Below are 23,426 nucleotides of genomic sequence, written 5' to 3' on the forward strand. Positions count from 1 at the left end.
CATGAACCCCAACGTTAAGGTGGGCACATCCAAAATTGAAGTACCATGTTTGGTCCTCTCTTCCCTACTACAATTGTAGAATTGGGTGAGCGTCAATTGTGTATCCACCTGATAACGATGTGGAAAATTATGCCCTGGAGGCGAAAATTATAATATTATTAAAGAAAGGGGAAGGGTAGAACGGAGACTCGGGGCTGGAGTAGAAAACCATTAAATGTAGAGAGACACGTTCAATGTCTTTCCCGTGCAAGGGCAGCGACAACGTTGTGTACACAAATAATTGCAGAGAATTTGAGCAACCCGAATGGACGGTAAAGGGCAGCGTTTGCCAGCTCCAGGTTTTCTGTCTTTTCATTTCTCTTTTTCAATGCAATGCTTATTTTTAGAGGGCAAGCTATATTTTTGCTCAACATAAATCCTGCCAAGGATTGAACTCTCTACCCAACCGCTTGGTGCTCTTCAAGTCATTAAATTTTAACTGCATTTAATTGTCATTCATAACTGGGGAACATAGATGATGGTAGAGTTGCGCCCGTATGTGTAGAGTTGTTCTTAGGAACTCGGTACTCGTTTTCCCTCTTGGGAATTTCTCCCAGCAGGGCATGCCCAGGAATCACGCACGCAAAATTGAGATAGATAGACTCTTACAATTGGAAAGCGTGGGGCCGTCCTAGATTTCAATCCCGTGTAATCCTTGGGTTACCGGGATAACCTAGACTTGCTGCTGGATCGTATTCCTGAATCTGTTTGCAGTGGAACTTTAGGCTCAGTATCTAACTGCTTGAATCAATAGACTAAAAATACGAAAAAAATGCATTTTTGAAATTGTATTTAGACGGAAAACATAGAGATATATGCGTTTCTGAGGGACAGGTGGTGTCTCCAATGCAATTTCCGTATGTTTCTTGGGGCAATTAGGCTTTTTCTTTTCAAGGTTTTTCTACTTATGTTTCCAATGTAATTCCCATTAAAAGTCTTAATAGATCATGTAATTTTTCGATATAAAATTAATCCAGGCGAAAGAAACATTAAAATTTTAAGAAAACAAAACCATGTAAAATCAGAATGCTGGAAAATTGAAATTCAGGTTAGGTATAAAGTACTGACGTGGCAAGGCATATTCAATAGTTCCTTTGCCCAGATATGATATTAGGGAGACATTGTCTTTGACGGAGGTTTTGGTTAGAGATTGTTTCTGGACCAGATCTTATGACATTTTTCTCATGAAAATGAAAATCTTTATTATTAAATACAAAAATTGTATCTTTAGGGTAAAACGTGAATAATAGGCCTTAGTGCGGATGCAATTTGTTAGTGTTTGGAAATATCTTTAAAATCTCTCTGAATAAAGAAACTTAACGGATGGACTCTTTAAATTTCTGCTGAGGGTGTGGAAAAATACCTAGGAACGGCATGAATTCCCTTTATGTTGGAAGTGGCATGTCCCTTATGCAAATCACACTCTGTAAAAAAATGATTGTATTCACAGGATCTGGGGTCTTGTGGGATATTTCCCTTCTGCAAAAACAAATCAAATTTTGTAAAAAAATTGATTGTATTCACATGATCTGGGGGATTGTGGGATATTGTGAAAAAATGAACATATAATGTGCAGCATATTAATCCTTTGCACCCCATGCAAAACCTTTCAAGGTTTTTAAGAGAGATAAATATTCAATACACATATACAGATTTCTGGGCTTATGTTGAAATAGAAAGTAAGCACTTCATAAACCCTTTTTAGGGTTTTTACTTTTTAGGAATCATAAATACACACAGATATCTGAATAAATTGTAAATAAACAGAAATTTGCACTTGAAAGCAAAACAAGGCTAGCTGAAATCAAACAAATATTCACAAGGTTTTGTAGATTACTGAGAGAATGGCAGAATAAGGTAGACAAACCATCTCATAACCATTTATTTACTATTTTCCCGTAATCTACAAAATAGTTTGTTGATGAAATAGTCTAATATATCATCAATATTTATTTAGTTAATAACCTACTAACTTCTATAGTTGCAACATTGCTAACACTGTCCCTCTTATTATGTCATTTTTAATAAAGGTACGAATATTTTTACCAGACAGGCAAGCAGTCTAAATAAACAGCTAAGAACTAGGACATACACATTACTCACTGAGTACTTCAAATACATGGGCACACATAATATTGACAAACATGCTACCAAATAATAAAATTTATTTAATTTAGAAACACATGTCATCAACGTGAGAGGACTGCCATTGATAGGGACACCGATACTGTTGACATCAAAAGTTGTTCAACAAGTAGACAAAAACGCATGCTATGAACAAAAAAAAAAAACACAGAAATTGAGGATAGGTACATTCGTAACCATGCCACTTAACCAATGCCTAGGGGCAAACATGTTATCCACAAGCACACAACCCTACTTGTGAATAGGGATAATGGCACTATTCAGTAAGTGCAAAAGACCCATTCTTAATCCAAAAGGGGGAAAACCTAGGTTGTGTTGACTGAGTAGCCAAGGCCTAAGTTTGGGGACAATGGTGCAAATACATATGGTACTTGAAAATTTAATTATAAAAATATGTATATAAATCACAAGTGAAACTTTGACATACTAATTAAAAATGTAAGCTCCTAAACATCAAAAAACATTGTAGCATCATATTGCATGTTAACAATGATAGGTGGAGGTTTTGGGGTCAATCCCTCTGTAGGGTTGAGGGGCAGTGCCTTGTAGATTTCTTGTTGTGATATAGGATCAGGTTGAGAGGCGGAGCCCAAGCCACCAAATGCAAATGAATACCTTGAAAACTACACGAATGTTCATGGTGAATGTCACTTTCAAACGTAATTACTCTTTTCTGGCAACAAGTCCTAATTTTGAAACTTAGTGGTGATACTGATTTATAATAAGGCTTAGAGGGTAGGTATCTATTTATAAGCTTTTTACTTTTTGGAAGTGCTTAGGTCTTGGATGGAGCCCATATACCATTTGGATTAGGGTTTGTGGCACACAGATTGAAAGCACTTTTTGATTTTTAAAAAATATTGACTTTTTCATTTTCTTGCCATGTGAGATGCCTAGCAATCTTGGGGATAATCGTGAGACTTCTCAGATTCCCTAGATGTTTCAGCAATAGTGGGAAAACACAGAGTCCACAAACTGTCCCTAAATTTAGGACCTTCTGTAAGTGGCCTCTCCTTGAGGGTGATGTCTTAGAAATGTCCTCAGGTCTTGAGTGGTGACAGTGGGGGGGTGTCCTCTCCAAGTCCTTGTGCCTTGGGGACATCCTTATCTTGAAACCATGGGGATTGGGAGGGGAAAGCATCATTGTGGAGCATTGAAAAAAAATGTAAATTTGACCCACCTTTCATGTAGATATTACAACATTTGAATGAGAAGATAACTCAAGATGGGAATTGATGCCACCATCCTTCTATTTGACCTCCTTAAGCTCTAGAAGCCAGATGTGGTTTATGAACCTTCAAAAGTACAAGCATTAAAAGATGCGACCTTGTTTAGGAGGAGAAGGATGTTGGTTTCAACTTAAAAACTGCCCGCTACAATGATACTTTCCAAAAACTGTGACAAAATATCTCCAAAACTTAGAAACAACATCATATACGGTTTCAATAGGTTCCAAAACACATCATACGGCTGGCCCACTTTTGATTAAAATGAAAACTCTCAAAAGTCTCATTCAAGAGGAACATACTTAGGTTTAATAAATAAATCGTCATGATTTAAAAACAATTTAACTTTTATGAGTTTTGGACTTACCAGCACCTACACCAACAATCTAAAGGTTGCTCTCCTACACTATAAAGATTCCTGCTTAGTTTCTGGATTGCACTGTGTAGACTTTTGTTTACATCAACACTTCAGTTTACACTCCATGATCCATCTGTTAAAATTACTAACCAAAAATATAATATAGCGGCAAAAATGAAATACAACAGATTAAAAACTATAGATGACACCAGAAGTTATCCTGGGAAAAACCTTCCTCACCGAGGGGAACAACCCAGCCCACAGAAAGATAGATCCTTTATTAGAATCGCAAAACCAATTACAAAATCTCTGCTCCCCTTTTATGAATTTCAGACTTAATGATCACTCAAAGATGAAAGCTGATTATAAACAACAAAGTATTGCTCCCAAGAAATTAGAAAACACAAATATATAAGTCCCATAATGTAACTGTGCTACACATAAATGTGATTCAGATAGAACACTGTAGCTGCTCATTCTCAGAGCAGAGAGAATAGACTCGATACAATGAATATTCTCACTTCAGCATTTCCGTATTTTTATAGTCATCTCCATAATACATAAAAAAACTAGAAAAACAATCCCTGTTACAATTATTGATCTCACCCAAAATGAAGACAACAGACTATACAAGAATGAGTAACAAAATGCAAACAGTTGTCTCATCAATGAATTGACGCATACGAAGATGCCAATAAGGATATGAAACGGTAAAGATAAGAAAACCAATGATAACATAAAAGTATTCATAAACCAACTTGCCACGATATCAAAATGGTAGACAATGAAGCAATGCCAGCAGTGAGGCCAAAAATGGTAAGCATCGAAGATGTAGACAACAGCAACAGTGCCAAGTAATCATAACGGCAAGTAAGCCATGCAGACATAAAGCCAAGCAGTCACGGTGCTATGTAGATATAAGGCCTCTAACGCACAATGCCGTATATGCGATACACAACAGAGATAATGGAAAGACCCAAGTCTTTCACAGTATATGAAGCTCTTCCATATAACAAGTCTGACGAGCAACAGGAGCAGAGAAAAATAGAGATAACATATATCAACAATAGGAGGAACACAGAGAAGAATTGACAGAGGCAAAGATCTATCTTTCAGCTTCAATATTAACACCTTCGTCAGGATGAGATAGCTGTAGAGATTTCCCTTGCATCAATTGTGCCATGTTCAAGTACATACAGTTTTTTATTAATTATTGTAGTTTGTTTATTGTTTATGTATGGGCAACCACTAAAAAAATAAGTACCTAGTTTATTGATCTCACAACCTTACACCTTTGAAGGGCATTCTTTAAGCAACTCTCTTATGGATGTACTTGTGCATTTGAAGGACCAATTTGATATTGGAACTGACTAGTATGACTTGCCCAAATAAAACACATTTAGCCCAAGTTTTATTCACATTATAAGAGAACATGTGTTTTTCGTTATATGTACTTTTCCAGCAGATACTTAAATCATTGCCAAACAAAGAGAAAGCCCATTGATGCTTTTTTTGTTTTGTTGAAATTACCCTACTTGTTTTTTTGAAGCTAGGAGGAAAAATAAAACCTTTTAATATTTCATGGTAATGGAAGTGGTACATCTCCTATGCTGTACCACTTCAGGCACAATGACCAAAATTCACCTTTGAGAAAATCAAAGTTGCTGGTAGAATATTCAAGCAAATTTTAAACCAATTCGGGCATGAAGATGGCATGGATTCTCAAATGCACACTATAGAAATAAATAGCAGAGAGATGTATCACAGATCTGTGTATCAATCTTCTATAGCTGAATCTATTATATGAAAAATAGAAGCTTCCAATAGATCTATTCTCTATTTTTCTTCCATTCTGGTAACCTTGATTGCTGCAGAGAAAGCAATTCCCAATGAAGTTTCTAGAGCAAGGCCATGGCTTTGATGCTATATTGAAATGGTACATAATTAATGTACTGGAAATAGTAATGAACAAAAAGTATTGTTTCTCAGAATAATCTAAACTACAATAGGCATATATAGACCTTTCACTTTGACCAGCCAAATAGTTTATAAAGCTTGTCCACAAACTAATCTACCCAAAAACTAACAACCCAACCAATATAATAGTGATATTACATATATCTCATTAACATTTTGTTAAACCGATATTTATTCGTATACCAACCCACCAACTTATAAAGTATTGTGATATTTCCAACAGTTCATTAGTATTTTGTTGCGTGGTTTTGTATTTTTTGTTTGGTTATTTTTTTAATGCAATGCAAATCTATGGCCATATTTTTGAATGATAATATGGTGTTAAAACCAATGTCATTATGCCATGTTGAATTGAAGGAGGAAGCTCTTTGGAGTCATTTGTGATAAATTTTATTTAATGCAAATTTTCTTTTCCTCCATTAAATCAGCCCTCGATATTTTTTGCAGATAATAAATTCTACTGAGAAGCTAGAGAACTTTTTGTTGTTGGAAAGTTGAAATGAGTGCTCTTCTGTGGGGGCTTGAGAATATTAAAGAGTCGAATGTGCCTTGAAATCAGGCAACAATAATACTTCAAGCATGAATCAGAACTAGATTTGTTGTTTTAAATTTCAAGATTTACTAATGTAAAAATTTAGGGTTGAAGTATATAAAGTTATAAGTTTAAATATACAAAAAACATTTTTCTTTTGTGCTCTACAGAATATTTTGATAATTTCTGATTTGGCGAGAGGCTTTTCCTAGTATGTGTTAGATTTTTTTGTTGTAGTATATAACCAAATGACAGTTTTATTTTGGTCATTGTGTTTCCTGTTCACAATTTTTTTAGTATTTGGAAGTTAGGTGTTCCAGTTCAGTGGTTAACAGTGGGTGGTATATAACATTTTATTTTGCATAAACTTCAAAAGTTGACCAGGGAAACTATAGTTTGTGGAATCATAAAATACTGTCACGGTTTGTGAATATTGTAGCCTTGGTAAGCTTTCTGAACAAATAACCAAGAAATGCTTGTTTATCCAAAGGAATTTGACAGAAGACACAAGAATGTTTTGATACTTTTAAAGTTTTTAGATGTAGATAGATTCATATCAGATGTACAAAATTCTACATGGGCACCAACTTTGTAAGAAATCCTTAGGAATAAATACCAGATATCAGCGGCTAGACATGCCTTATATGTAAGATTCTCCTGTTTCATCTAAGTTGCAGGAGGAGAATCAATCTCAGGATTCTTATTATTTAGAATTATTTCAGTTATTATTTGGCTGCTAGCAATAAGCCAGAAGATGGTGGAGATATGGTAGCAAAAGTTTTCAGCTGTAACTGGATCAATACCAAAGATCCAATTTTCTACATGGCCACCAACTTTGTAAGAAATCTTGGGAAGGAAGATCAATCTCCTAATACTTAATACAATTGAAGTATCTTAATGTTAGCAAATCCCTACATATAATTGCTGAGAATCAAACACTTGATAAGTTATCAACTCTTATTTTGCAAAAAAGATTGGAGGTTGGATCATAAAGAAACACCAACCAGAAAAACTCTGGAGTGCATTCAATGCACATATCAAAAGAAATGTCATGCATGATGTAGAAATCCATTTAAGTGGCTCTGTGTAAGATCTTCTATGGATTTTGCCCATTTTTTCTCTCTTATTTCTAGCATTTTTTTCGAACAGTTTGATTGCATTTGTGGAGGTAGTGTTTCAGGTGTGTGGGAAATAACATTGGTTTGATATAATTGCAAGCAGATTTCTTATCTCAGAAGTGAAGATTAACATTGATTGTCTGAATAATAAACATTTGCACAGAACTGAAATCGATAGTACTTATTATCTAAGTCACAAGGTTCGAATTCTAATTTGAATTCGAGTTCGTTGATCATAAAATCCGGATGAAATTCGGAAAAAGTTAAAATTCGAAAAAAAATCGACATTAACTTATATAAATTTATTTATTTTAAAATATAAGTAATATATCCACAAAATTGTCAAAAATAGTTTGGCATTGCTAAATAATTAAACTAAATAACTCAATATTATTTTAAAATAATATAATATTATTATAAATAACAATATTATATTAAATATCATAAAGTTTGGGTGAATTTTGGAAAGGGTAAAAATTCGCTAAAATTCGAACTTCATGGATGAAATTCGGCGAATCCTATGACTTAGCATATTATGAATCATTAGCTGAAGAAAGATTACAAGGAAAAAATTAGAAGTCCAAACTCCTTTCTATTGCAGCATTCAGGAAATCATAGCAGCACTCTTAAAGACTTGTGTCAAGCTGAAAGAGATACAGCAGTGGAAAATTCTTATATCCTCCTTCCGATATGTTCTTCCTGACGCTCCAATGATGGATATACAGAAATGGCATTCATACAGCGATTGCTGAAGCTGTGACTACCCATATTCTTATGTCAGATTTTTTGAATCACATCCCTCTTGAATGACTTTGAGGCAGCCTTTATCCAGCTAAATCTCCCCTACTGCTAAGGAAAATAATTCACATGTCTAGCAAGGAGAAAGGTGAATCATGCCCTACAAGGTGATTGATGTCCCAAGATACCAGCAGTAGTACCCACAATTTGCAATAACATTGGTGCAGCTAGCAGATTGAAGTTTTCCACTACATGTACAACTATCCTCCTTCATATGGGTAGCAAGAATCTCCCATAACTGACAATGCCAAGCATCTTTATTAATTTTTTTCCCCTTAAGCTTACATAAAAACTATAGCATTTGTTTCCTCTGTAAATCTCTTGTATAAATGCCATAAATGTTTCATGCCTCAATCTTGTTGAGGGTTGACTCATTAGAAACTTACATGATTCACATTGTTGCTCACCACCTCTTAAGAATAATAAAGTGTATAATGTTATATTAATGGTCATTTAGGATTATTTAGTTTGTTAGGTAATTCCTATTTTCATAGGATTACTTCAGTTAGTCATTTAAAAAGTTCCTATTTCACTCTCAGTTATTTCTATTGAACATGCCGAATAATTGAGAGGGGGGTAAATCAATTATCCCCACATGGATAATAAAACTTCTTGATGCAGGAGCATCCTAGGTGTAAGGGCAACATTACATCACCCAAAAATATTTCTATTTCTATCTTTTTTCAATAAGGGTTGTTTCAATGCAAAGTTGTTATTTGTGGAAACTTACTATTTTTAGTATGTTGGTCATATGAGTTAGAATGTCTTGATTTCACAGGTGGAGGTTCATCTTAGATATATCAGCCTACTAGTTAAGTTTCATTGCCATATCATATGTATTAGTGAAGTTATTGAAGGTTCATCCATATCATTTGTATTAGTGAAGTTATTGAAGATTTTCGGACTAAAGTTTTGGTGTAAAAACTTTGAGCCCAATTTGGAGGCCTTAGAGCCTTTGAAATGAGGTCAAACCCAAGTTGGCAAATGCTTGTGCAACAATGCATTGTAGAGCAAAAGTTGCCATTTCCAAAAAGTGATTATATTAGCCAATCAGGGGTTATGGCCTGTAGAAGTTGGGCTACCCGAAAATATAATTTGTAATTGTTTTGAGCCGACTCTAATGTAATAAATATGTTAATTTTAGGGTTGGTTGGTCTCAAAGGTTAGGGCTAAATTCTATAACTTTCTTGGGTGGTGGAAAAGTGCCTATATAAGAAAGGCTCGTAAGGTTTTTTAGGGCAGTTCTCGGTGGTTGTTTGTGGCTTTGTCTTACAAAATATTGTAAGGAAACTGCCCATGTGGCTTTGCATATTGTATTTTTGAATTCTGTAATTCCATACTTACGGAGATAATAAGAAGCACATTTTCTGTTCTTGTGAATTTCTGTTGTTTCTTTATTTTTGTTACGTGATTGTGGCATTAAGGGGAGTACCCTTCATTAAGTGGTATCAGAGCAGAAGTTCCCAAGTGCGTAGACAAATTGCCAACTATGAGGTAGTTTGCACCTGGACCGTGGAGTTTTAGCGATAAGTAATGCCTCCCCGAAGAGAATGTAGTGGAAGAGTCAGAGGTGTGACACTTGAGGTTAGAGATCTCCAAGACTAGTGCGAGCATTGCAAGAAGAGATGGATGAATCTTGCAGTAAGAGATGAAAGTGAGGATGAATTCGGGAAAAAAGGAAATGTTGATTAGGAGGGAGAAGGTGAAATTATGAACCAAGGAAGAAAGACTTTTTAGGGCCATTTCTAAGATTGGGAAAGGACTTAAGACTGAGGTCCCCATATTTTTGGGAAATCTTAACCTAGAGGAATTGATCGACAAGATCAATGAATTAGAAGAATATTTTGATTATGAAGATATCAAGGATCGGGTCAAGTTTGCCAAGACCAAACTGAAGGGTTATACGAAACTCTTGTGGTAGGAGATTCAATTCGAGCCAAACAAAAGAGGAAAGGAGAAAATCACAAGATGAGATCTGATGGTAGATAAATTGAAGTGACAATCACTGTTGATTATGAGATTGATTTGTTGAAGAAAATGCAAGGGTTGAAGCAAGCAGGAAGATTTGTTCAGGAGTATACAAAAGAGTTCTATCCTCATCAGAACAGGCCATGCGAAAGTTGACAAGGAGAAAGGTGCCCGTTACCTTAATAGGTTGAGGCCAAGTATTCAGGAGAAATTGAGTTTGTTCAGAATGAACAATATTGAAGAGGCATACCAGTTTATACTATGAGTAGAGGAAAAATTGAATAAGAAGTTAGAGAGTAGGCAAAATGAAAGAGGTTGTGGTGGAAGATCCGATGGACGGTCTTATGGAGGCCGAAACGAAGATTAGAAGAAGGATGTTGCCAACGATAGCCAACATCAGAGGGAAAATAATTTCAATCATTTCCATGATCAAAATAATAGGGATCAAAGAGGAAAGGAAGAGGAAGAGGACAAAGGGCCTAGAAGAGGAGGTTTCTTGTGGAACATGTTTTCACTTTGGGGATGGTCATAGGGCTTATGAATGTCGTCAACGCCAAGGAAAGATAGATAGGAGAGCCAAAGGCTAGACCAAAGTTGCTTATGTAGATGAAGATGCCAAGTCATCACATTCTGAAGATGCGGAAAGAGTTTTGGTTAATAGAAGAGTCTTTCTTAGTGGTGAGAATGAACTTGCACAAAAGAGGAGCTTGTTTTGCTCTAGGTGCAATTTTGAGGATAAGTGTTGTGATGTGATTATCGATGGTGGTAGTACTGCCAATTTGGTTCCAAAAGAGATTGTCTTGAAGTTAAAGCTCAAGAGGCAGAAACATGTGTCCATACCAGATTGCCTGGGTGCAGGATGACTACAAAGTCATGGTCGATGAATAGAACCTAGTGAAGTGTAAGATTGAAAGCTACCATGATAAGGTACTACATGATATCATACCTATGGATGCATGTCATATGTTGTTGGGTAGGCCGTGTCATATTTCTACATACCTATTCGCTAACAAAGGATGGAGTGCAACATAAGCTAAAGCCATTGAAGGGCATAGAAGAAAAAGTATGTAGTAATTCCAAAATATGTTTTGTTGATGGAAGAAAGCTCCTAAAGCATATGAGACATGAGTATATGTGTTGTGCTATAATTCCAAAAGATGGTAAAGAAGATGCACTTGTAAAAGTTGCAGATTTGTTGAATGAGTTTCAGGATATTGTATCCGATAATGTGCTTGATGGATTACCATTAGTAAGGAAGATCAGTCATCAAATGAACTTAATTCCAATATCTATTTTGCCAAATAAGACAATGTTCAAATTGACACCAATTGAAAGTGAAGAGTTGAATAAACAAGTATAAGAGTTGTTGCAAAAGGGGTTGATTTGAGAGAGTCTAAGTCCATGTGTTGTACCAACAGTATTATCACTAAAGAAGAATGAAGAATGGAGGATGTTTACAAATTTTAGGGCTATTGATAAAATCACAATCAAGTACAAATTTCCCTTGCCGAGGATGGATGATATTATGGATTGTTTGAGTGGAGCTATGTATTTCACAAAAGATAGATCTAAAGAGTGGATATCACCAAATTCGAATCAAAGAAGGAGCTGAAATGAAGATTGCCTTCAAGACTAAATGACAATATTAGTGGTTAGTCATGCCTTTTGGGCTAACCAATGTACTGAGCACTTTCATGCGGCTCATGAATGAGGTATTGAAAGAATTTTTGGGTAAGTTTGTCATTATTCGTAGGGTGTTTGAGAAGTTAAGGGAAGAGAAATTGCTAATTAATTTGAAAAAGTACAATTTTGTAAAGGACTTAGTGTATCTGGGATTTGTAGTTTCAATAGAAAGGAGTTTGATGATTAGTATACAAAACAAACTCCTTAGGAAGAATATAGTGTGCCTTCACTTCTTCAATGCCTAAACTATAGCATGAAATTCCTAATCGTAAGCAAAATATTTTCTCTTAGCATCATTCAACTTCTCACTGAAATAATCAAAAGGCCTATCTTCTTGGCTCAAAACAACTCTTATTGTAGTACCACTAGCATCGTAGTGTGAAGGCTACCTTGAATGGTCTACCTCAAGGAGTGGTATTGTGGTAAGATTGTTTCATGGCTTGGCTAGCTTTTATATAAAGTTTATTAGGAGTTTTAGTAGTGTCTGAGGACTCTTAACTGAAACAATGAGACGAGATAGAAAGGAGTTTAAGTGGACTATATGAGAAAATAAGAGTTTTGAATAGTTGAAACAAAAAGTTTCAGAACAACCTGATTGAGCACTTCTAGATTTTAATAAGGTGCTTCAAGTAGATTGCGATGCCAGTGGTACTACAATAGGAGTTGTTTTGAGCCAATAAGGTAGGCCTTTTGCTTATTTCAGTGAGAAGTTGAATGATGCTAAGAAAAAAATATTATGTTTACGATTAGGAGTTTCATGCTATAGTTCAGGCATTGGAGAAATGAAGACACTATATTCTTCCTAAGGAGTTTGTTTTGTATACTGATCATCAAGATTTGCAATATTTGAATAGTCAAAGAAAGTTGAATCAGAGACAATTGAAATGGGTTGAGTTTTTGCAGAGTTATACATTTGTTTTGAAACATAGGTGCAGGAAGTCTAATAGGGTTGCAGATGCTCTTAGTAGGAGACAACTTTTGTTGATAGAATTGTAGATTGAGGTTGTTGGGCTCAAGGAACTCAAGAGTTTGTATCTAGAGGATCCTGATTATGGAGAAGCTTGGAAAGCTTGTACAAAACATAGTACTCTAGACAAAACCAAGTGGTTGGATTTCGTCATCCTGGATTGTATGCTATTTACAAGGAGTCAATTGTGAATTCCAAGGAGTTATATGAGGGAGAATCTCATTAAGGAGAAACATAGTGGAGGGTTGGTTGGACATGTTAGTTGGGATAAAACCATTACTCTGGTTAGTGAGAACTATTATTGGCCACAAATGCAACAAGATGTGAAGAAGTTTGTATAGAGTTGTAGAGTATGTCAGATGGCAAAAGGAGCAAAGCAAAATACAGGTTTGTATTAGCCATTACTTGTACCAAAGAAGCCGTGGGAGGATATAGGTATGAACTTTGTTTGTGGTAGTTGATAGGTTTTCAAAGATGACACATTTCATTCTCTGCAAGAAGACTAATGATGTTGTTCATGTGGTAGAATTGTTTTTCAAGGAAGTGGTGAGACTGTGTGGTCTACCAAAGAGCATAGTTTTAGATCATGACACTAAGTTTGTTGGATATTTTTGGGCTACATTGTGGAGGAAGTTAAAGACATATTTGAAGTTCAACTCATCACATCATCCACATAGCGATGGATAGACATAGGTGGTGAATTAGAGTTTGGGGAATTTGTTGAAATGTTTGGTTGGAGATAAGTGAACGAGATGGGATTTGATTTTACTTCAAGGGGAATTCACATATAATAATTTTGTCAATAGGAGCACTGATAAATCTTTATTCCATAATGACTATGGAAGTATTCCCATAATGGTTCTGAATTGAGGAATTTGGACAAAGGGGAGATAAGTAGTGCTAAAGTTGAGGATTTTGCAAAATACTTAAGAACATCCATGAGGAGGTAAGGAAGCACATTACCAAGATGAATACACAATAGAAGGCTAAAGAAGATAAGAAAAGGAGGCATAAGGAATTTCACGTTAGAGATGAAGTTATGATTCACTCAAGGAAGGATCGATTCTAGTAGGAACATATTATAAGTTGAAAATGAAAGTTTGGACCATGTAAGATACTGAAGAAGCATGATTCAAGAAATGCTTATGAAGTAGAGTTATCCACTAAAATGAATATTTCACCAGTATTTAACATTTCGAATCTGACAAAGTATCATAAAGGGGGTATTGAAGCTGAGGTCATCGGAACCTAGTGGAGTATTTTGGCAACTACTTCAACTACAAAAGAAATTGAGGATATGCAGGATAATTTTGTTGGTAAAAGCACAAGGAACAGGACATATGAAGAATATCTGGTCAAATGGAAAGCACGATCTGTAGAATGTTCCTCATGGCTGACAAGGGAGGAGGTTAACCATCTTGGCTTTCCTTTGAACACTTGAGACATGACAGGGTCACCTCTCAAATTACCTCATGTATCTGATGTAGGAGTATCTTGGGTGTAAGGGCAGGTTTTCATCACCCAAAAATATTTTTGTTTCTGTCTTTTCAATAGGGGTTGTTTTAGTGCAGTGTTGCTATTTGTGGAAACATACTATTTTACAAAAGTTGGTCATAGGAGCTTAGAATGTCCTGATTTCGCACATGGAGATTCATCTTAGATATATTAGTTTGCCAGTTGAGTTTCATTGCCATATCATATGTATTAGTGAAGTTATTGAAGATATTCGGTATGAATTTTTGGTATAAAAACTTTGAGCCCCATTTCAAAGGCCTTAGAGGCTTCGAAATGAGGTCAAACCCTAGCTAATGGACTTTTACACAATTAGGTTATGTAGATCAGGATATGCTTTTTCCGAAAAGTGGTTATAATAGCCAATTGGGTCTATAGTTAAAAAGTTATCGCCTCCATAAGTTGGGCTACCTGAAAATATAATTTGTAATTGTTTTGAGTCGACTCTAATGTAAATATGATAATTTTAGGGTTGGTTGGTCTTAAGGGCCAGGGCTGAATTCTAGAACCTTCTTGGGCAGTGGAAAATTGGCTATATAAGAAAGGCCCGTAGGGTTGTTTAGGGTAGTTTTCGGTGGTTCTCCGTGGCTCTGTCTTACAGAATATTGTAAGGAAAAAGCCCACGAGGCTTTGCATATTGTATTTCTGAATTCAATAATTCCACACTTTTGGAGATGATAAGAAGCCCGTTTTCTGTTCTTGCAAATTGTTGTTGTTTCTTTATTTCTGTTATGTGTTTGTGGCATTAAGGGGAGTACCCATCATCACTTCTCTATCAGTTTACTTATAAACATAATTAATAACAACTTCTGATCTATTAGTTAAGCACATCAAACATCCACAAAAAATGCAAACATGAAAAGCATTGGAACATCGACATAGAGAACACTAAGATTTACATGGAAACCCAAACTAGGAAAAACCACAAAAAAGCTAATTCTCATGAAATGAAACACTTGTTAGGGTGACATTGGTTATGGTGGATTTTACAAGAGGTTCACCATCAACTTTGCTCATTGCAGGTCAACTCATTGCTTGTCCAACTAACTACCCTTACAGAAAATGGATACAACAAGAACATGAACTGATTGAATTGCATCTGCACATGCACAAACAATTCTTTGATTAAAGTTTACTACCTCCACCACCAATAGATCTGAATAATGTGATATTCTTTGCATTCACTGTTTGATCCACTGCTATCAGTATGGAAGTATTTCTACTTGCAAACCACACGAGCACATACACCATCACTAAAGGCTTGCACAAAGTATGCAACAACAGTACTTCGGACCACTTACATACTTATACCACCTGTGATACAGAGATATCTATTTTAATATGTATCCAAGTATACATATGTCAGCCTCAGAACAAACGTGTGATGCTAAATTACATCGAGTTTTAAAGCACCAACCCTAAATCTAGGACACGCATAAGAATCTCTTATCCAACACATTGCAACATTACATATGGGTTGCATGTACTTGCATGTGCTTCTTGTTAGTTGTATGTTGCTTGCATGTGTTGTTTTACACATGAAGAGTTTTCTTGTTTTACCGCGTGATGAAGTTTTGCCATTTTTGGGGGTATTTTACTTTGCGAAGTTTGGTGTTTTGTTTGCCATAGCTGTGACTTGTTTTCTACAATGTGAGGGTTCACATGGTTTTGTCCTAAAAATCATGGAGGTGGGTTTGCTGATAGTTTTCCATACAAGATCATGGTGGAGTTTTCAATTCCTTTCCACAACAAATCATGGTGGTGGGCTTTCTGATTTATTTTCACAAAAGTTCGTGGTAGTGGGTTTATATTTTGCCCCTTTAAAAAAAATTATTGTGGGTTTTCTGTTTTTTGTCCTTAAAACTAGTGGACAGGTTTATAATAACTTTTCTCTTTCAAAATTTTGGATGGGTTTTAATAAACAATTCTGTGAGGGTTCTATAGTTCTGTCCTTAAAAAATTATTGTGGGTTTTGTGCAATTTTTTGCCTTAAAAATTGTTTTGAAAAAGGCTTTTACTGTTTTTCCTTAAAAGCAAAGTCTAGTATTTTGATCCATGTCATGGATTTTATGTCTTGGGTTTTGATTGGTTCTTCTCCTTAGAAATTGTGTTTGGTTTTTTTGAATTTATCCTAATTTTTTTTCTTGGAAATAATGACCACTTTTGCTCTTTTTAGAGTTTTTCATTATTTTCCAAAAAATAATCATTGGAGGGTTTTCGAAAATTTTCCACAAAATCATAGTTCCTTGCAACTATCTTGGATCACATCTAGAGTTACTAGGGCAACGGTTTGTACAAGGGATTGCTAATTTTTTCTTCAAAATCATGGTTTCAGTTTCATTTGGGTGTCTTTGACTATGTGATACCTTTGTTTTCGAACATCAGGTTGGATGGTTTGTGGTTATCTTGGTCATTTCTCAAAGCTCTCTAGGTCCAAGGAGGGTCTCAATAACAAGCTCATATCGTAGAGTTTGCTGATGAGAAGGGGGTAGCCCTCTATGCATCTATGACCAAAAGACTCGTAAATTGTCTTTTGTAGGGTAGTTAGTAAAATGACCATTAAGGGAAGGTAATAAAGTATTTAATGTTATATTGATGTTCATTTAGGCATACTTTGTTTATTAGATAATTTCTATTTTCTTAGATAACATTGAACCATTCTATTAGTCATTTAGAAAATTTCTAGTTTACTCTTAGTTATTTCTCTATATAAGGAGACTACCTCTCAACTCGATGATGAATTATGAAATTTCATAACAAAAAATGCAGAAATGTTATTGCTTATGCATAATAATAAAGAGTAAATCCACATGACAATCTTCTATGCAACAATTGACTAGGGGAAAAAGCGCACCACTCTTAAGCAATGCACACACTACTCCAAAATAGCCACACTTTTATCTCTTCCTAGGTTAGGTTCAATTCCAAAGTGGTAAGCATTAATCATTAATAATTATTTAAAGTTATTGCTCAAATCTTTATGCATCTAAACCTATATGTAAAGCATCCCACATATTCAAATATTATATCTTCCATCTTGTCCAATTAATACTTGCCAATGAATATCAAATAGAAGTAAATCTTTGAAGTCTTAAATAGAAGTAAATCTTCGAAGTCTTTGAAACTTGTAATATAAGCTGTGACAAATTTCAAAATAAACTTAGTCGATTAATTCTAAAGGAAAACTTCTTTTTGCACAATTACAAACCTTGAGTTGGGTCTACCTTAAAATGTGCTCTAAGAATGAGGGATTTTGTCTTTGTTCCAACCATAGTTGGAAAACTTGCCAAAACCAAAAACTTGCGAAGGCTTTAAAAAACCAAGAAAACACAAAACTAGTTATCGGCAGAAACCTCAAGAACTTAAAAATTGCTTTAATTTAACTATAAATTCATTTATTTTCAAAGTTCAAGGAGAAGATGCATCCAATGAGTCATGAAATGAGAACACAAAAGTAAAAAGCTGAGTCTAGATATATTTAAATGCAATGTGGGTACCAAATCACATTCTCACAAGGAATGTTGATGGTTGGAGGTGAAATAGTTAATAGTTTCTTTAAAACTAAAAGTAAATACATCATTACAATTACATCTCCCTCTTCCCAACTCTAGCAAAAGCTAAGGGAGAGGTAGAACTAGAGGGTCTATTCCTAGAAGCTTGAACTGGGCGGGACTATGCCTCCTTGCTCGGTATGTCTAACTCAATGTGCAACTCTTCCTCCATCTTGGATGTAGCTCCAATTACTCCTCATTGAAACCATCCTCCTCATCAATGTCACCTAGTGTGAAACCAAATCCACCCTCGCCTCCATAACCTACCTCTCCCCATTGTCATCATCTTTTGTACACAATTGAGGTTGCTCCTGTAATGTCCAATCATTGTAAGGATCTATATAATCCAACTCAATTGGACCAATTGTTGCTTCTTTTGCCTTATGCACAATTGAATATCATATTGCACAAAGACGAGGTTATTGAGGCATTTTTGAGACAACTTGTTCCTCTTCTTCGTTTGGATGACCTCAAACAAGCTTCAATTGCACTTACATTTGGATGAAGCACAAGGTTGACAAAAGATCCAGAGGGCAATTTTTCTGAGATTTGGTGTATTTCTACCCCAACTTTGCCTCCAAGCATTTGCAAAATAAAACAGTGAAAAGTTAGAAAGCAAAGAGAAAAAGCAAAAACATATTTTATCAATTACTGTAGATCCCAAAATCCAAATGAAAAATGTTATATTTGGGAGTTGAGTAGTTCTTCCTCTCATTGCCAACTTTGAAGAGAATAGATTACCCTTTGCTTCCTCATAGATTTGGAGTTTGTCCATAACAATGTCTCTCCCCTCAACCTTAGCTATCATCCTTTGAATGTATGTAGTGAGGCCCTCCATGACCTCTCCGTTAGGATTTGAGTAAAAAATGTTGAACTTAAAATGAGGGTTGAGGAAGTATCCCGCTGTGTGAATGGGTCGGTGGAGCTAATTGTTCCACCTCCTATTAGGAATTTCCTAGATTGGATCAAATTTGTCTATCCCCCATGGAGTAATTTTTTGTAGACTCCTTGGCCTGTTCGTGGCCTCATAAAGGTACCCCATTGGGGTTTGATCCCCATCTACCTAGCGCAAAACTCTAATCAAGGGCTTAGAAACCTACAATTGAAAAATACAAATTACAAGAATATTAATTAAGAAGTTAATAATGAGGGACTTGGATCAAGAATAGTTAAAAGTTCAAGTTTTGAAGTTTCCCTCACAATTTTTGAAGACTATGCATGTGATAACCCCTCCTTCAACCGTCGAATAAGGTGAGTCTAGCAATGCATGACTCACGAACATTTGTTTCAAAGAAGTTGATGCACAAAGAATGCTTTGCAACATTAAGAAAATCGTTGTGAGCCTTGTGACATCGGATCTCACGAAATCTTTGTTGTGAAGGCCTGTTCTGTGGAGGATGATCTAGCACCGCTACTGAATTGCTCTCTCCATTGATCCTACTGCAGAAATTTGGTGCGAAGATCTAGAAATCACCTTCAACTTATCACCAATGTCCTCGACTTTTGTGAGATGCTCTTGGAGAGCCATCCTCTCATCTTTCATGATTGAGAGAAGCATCATGACTTTTATTGGCCGTTGGGTCCTTCAAATGATCCCATTTTTCAACAGTGGTCTTGCCTAAAGGTATCTAGGCCATCTGATTATCGGTGACCACAACAATTTGATGATCATCATGGCTTCCCGATTCCGGACTCATCAAATTTCTCTTGATATCGACATGCCGTTGTAGGATGTGTCAACATACCGAGAATACTTCAGAGCTGTTACCATCAGTTGCTTCCAGGTGTTATAGTTGCAGTTGTTGAACTTCAGATTATCCTCTAACATTATGTCGGTCTAAGACACCATCACAGTCACTGAGTTCAAATTGGTCAATCTTGCAAGGACATGAAAATTGAGGTGGAATCTTAAGATTGAAATCTGATTACAAAAACAACCAACATAGATCCCAAGGCAAAAAGTAGGCTCATAGTACAGATTTCGAGGCACTAGTCCTTTGAAAATTTGGATGGAACTACAGAAACCCCAAAAATGAGAGGAGGATTTTAGGAGAAAACCTGGAACCCCAGTAGGAGAAAATCCCAAACCTACAAAGAAACAGAGATTGAAAGTGTAGAAAGTCACGAGTCTTGTGATTTAGAGGAAACAAAAAACAACTGTGAAAGCATTGAAGGTTATGCTCACCAAAAAAGAGCAGAAAATGCCATCATATTAAACTTCACCCACCAAAAACACTTCGCCTGTGGGAAAAACAATAGACACATGAAGAAAACATTGTGAACAACACGATCTCTGGCCCAGAGAATGCAGAAACAGAGGTCATGAATCAAATTGCAGGTCAATTACATAGGTTGTTGGCACCAGAAAAAAATAAAAGACTCATGAACATAGAAAAACAAAATCTGAACAAATAAAAATGGTGTACATAAACACAAAATTGGTGCCTAAGTAACACATCAAATGCTATTAGAAACCCTTTGATGCTGAAATTTCAAAAGACCGACTGAAACCTGAGAATTTGCGTCCAAAAGAAAATGCTCCCAAATATCTTTTAAAAATCTTCACTAAAATGATTTTTTTAGAATTCTAATTTTTTTCAATTTTTTGACTCCTGCTCTAATACCATGTTCAGGTGATTGCATATTGATTGATTAGATTTATGAAGTAGAATAGGCTATTACAAGATGACATTTCCTTTAGAAACTATCCTAAACGGAAAATACAAATATAAACATTCTATTCTAACTAAAATAAACTAAAGTTACATTAAATGGCCATTAATAATTACTTAAATACTTTGAGATCAATGAATGTTGGTAGGTATCAATCATATTACTACCACTCTAGAATATCATAATCATTTACATAGATTTTCTGTGGCATACTAATTACAACAATCACTCTGATAATTAGACGTTAAGTAGGTCACCATAACCATTTGAGAGTGCCCAAGTCTAACCTAATGCATCTGCACAGACAGAAATGACTGTTAGAATCTATCATAGGACCATGTTACAGTATTTTATCCGAAGTATAGGTCAAATAATGATTTCCATTGGTAATAGTTACAAGCCTGATTTGACAATTCGTACATACTCCGCTTGCAATATTTATCAAGTAGAGTCTTGATTAGCTGAAGGAACATTTATCCACACTTAACTTCTTGGATTAATATGATGTAACTTTGAAAGCAACATGAATCCTCCTGCAGCAAATTAAACATGCGGTAGACAAGGACAATCGCTACACTTGATCTCATTTCTGGAGTCCATCTGCCATAGACTGAATACTTATATCTCTTCGAAGGAATTATAGTAATTTGTTATCTGGCAACAATGGATTGACAGAATACCACCCAAGTTTATGTGTAATCTTCACGATCAACATATATTAATAATATCTCATGAAAAATCCATTGTAACTGGCATGGGATGGAATTAACTACTTACCCTAACTTATGCAGTTTAGCATGCTCACTCAGATACAAGATACAATCTCTTGCTTTCTCATATTTACAACCTAATGTTCTCCAAGAAAGAACATTTATGATGCTAGTATGAGAATGTTGACTAGGGTTTGTTTTTGCAAGTGAGCAGATGACTCATGCACACTGTATAATTGTGTGCCAACCTTTCTGGAGTACATCTGCCATGGACTGCATATGTATATCTCTTCGAGGAAATTAGAGGATGTTGTTATCTGGCAACAATGGATCAACAGAAAGCCCCTCAAGTTTATGAGGAAGCTTTAAGATCAACATAAATTAATAATGTCTAAAGAAAAAAACCTCCATTCCAGCTGGCATAGGATGGAATTACCTACTTACCCAAACTTATGCAGTTAACAGCATATTCACTCAGATACAAGATACAAACTCTTGTTTTCTCATGTTTACAACCTAATGTTCTCTAAGAAAGAACATTATGATACTAGCATGAGAATGTTGACTAGGGTTTGTATTTTGGAAGTGAGCAGATGACTCATGCACGCTGTATAATAGTGTGCTAACTTTTGACGTTATGTTTTTACTAAACATGAACGTTCACTCTTACAAAATAGAGAGATGCATAATGTTCCCCATGATCTTACATCACTCAATCATGACCACTATGCTCATCTACATCACTGTTTCTTCCCCAACATAGACGAGCTTTCTCTTAACAGTCAAGAACAAGTCTCCAACAAACTAGAAATCATGACTGTCGGAGTCTTCAAGTAGATTTAATGTGTTAGTTCAATATTTGATTTGTCATAGTCTAGAGATTAATATACAGCCGGATCAGTAAAAAAGAGTCATCTTAATATGACACAGTCAATTTCTTATCAGACTTTTCTGCTATGTCCATTGATTATGACCCCGTCAACTGTTTCACAATCTTGCGTTATCACTATCATCCATGCCATTGTGACTTCTTGACATGGTCTCATACAACCACATTAAAACAAATTATTCACTTGAAGTCCTGATCTCTTAGAGTCCTTGACTCAAGTGCAGTTCCATGAAGGACTATTATAGTTTATTTTGTTACAGTCAATAATAAACATCACTGGTAATGATTCTAGCATTACCATGTTGTTACAAGAATCAAGAAGAGTTGGCAGATTAACGGATTTCTGGATGATTCATTGATTAACAGAGGAACAAATGTGTTCCTTATAAAAAATTACAAGGATGTTGTTTCTAAAAACGTAGACTGAAGACGGAATTAGAAACAAAACTAGAGACAGGATAGGAAACATTCCTATTTGGACTGAAGAAAAAAGAGACAGGATAGGAAACATTCCTATCTAGACTGAAAGACGGACTATAGACAAGTAGTTGACTATTATAGAAAGTATAAGATATTATCTTAATACCCTCCCTTAATGGTCAACGTACGAATGTCGGAACATTCTGTGATAACTGAGACCCTCCCTGGATCTACAGAATGCTGAAACCAAGAAGCTTTTCCAGAAGAGTGCTATGACTCAAAATAAGTTGCATTTACAAAACTTCGTTTTCGTGGGAAAAACGGTAAAACCTAGAATCTCACGCAACCTTGCGTATTACAGACAACTTGAAATGATTTTTGAGGAGAAAATCAACAAACCCAGAATCTCACACAACCTTGCGTATTACAAGCAACTTGAAATGATTTTTGAGGAGAAAATCAACAAACCCATAAAAAAACAGAAACAGATTCAGAAGGCGAAAAAAGCAGCTTCGCCTTGATTAGGACCCGGAGAAGTCGGACGTTGCCTAACACCCAGAACAAGTTGATCGGTGTTTCGATATTCGAAGATTGTGATGATGCGCTGCTTCTAGGTTCCATAATTGCGACCATTGAATTTGGAATTATGTTCGAGCAGAATATTTGTCAGAGATGCCATGGCACGTTTTTCAATGAAAACTATGAAAATCTGTGAAGGCACGTTCTTTGAGGCAAAAATACGGAAGACCCAGAAGAGAGCTCGAAAAACCTAGAAAGAATCTGTTGTCGTTTTTTGGATCCGCTGGCTCAAAAATTGAGGCACAAAAATCGAGGCACCCAGAAAAAATGGACGACAACCC

General features: G+C 35.7%; 1 protein-coding gene across 3 annotated transcripts in view; it reads left to right on the forward strand.

Annotated features, from left to right (window-relative positions):
- The first annotated feature begins 190 nt into the window (after positions 1-190).
- LOC149556942 (histone acetyltransferase MCC1-like) overlaps positions 191-23,426 on the forward strand; it is a 46,623-nt gene continuing 23,387 nt past the window's right edge. For 2 of the 3 annotated variants that reach the window (XM_089831578.1, XM_089831576.1), the window contains exon 1: positions 191-338. Coding sequence is in view for 1 of the 3 variants with exons in the window: in XM_089831576.1 (XP_089687702.1) it covers positions 234-338 (105 nt within the window). In the remaining 2 variants the exon portion in view is untranslated. Of the gene's footprint in view, positions 339-6,192; positions 6,305-23,426 lie in introns of those variants that run through there. The other variant, XM_089831581.1, reaches the window with a different exon arrangement.

Source organism: Cupressus sempervirens, chromosome 5 (assembly GCF_028749045.1).
Source record: "Cupressus sempervirens isolate cs-2001-9-10 chromosome 5, ASM2874904v1, whole genome shotgun sequence".
Classification (NCBI taxonomy): Eukaryota; Viridiplantae; Streptophyta; class Pinopsida; order Cupressales; family Cupressaceae; genus Cupressus; species Cupressus sempervirens.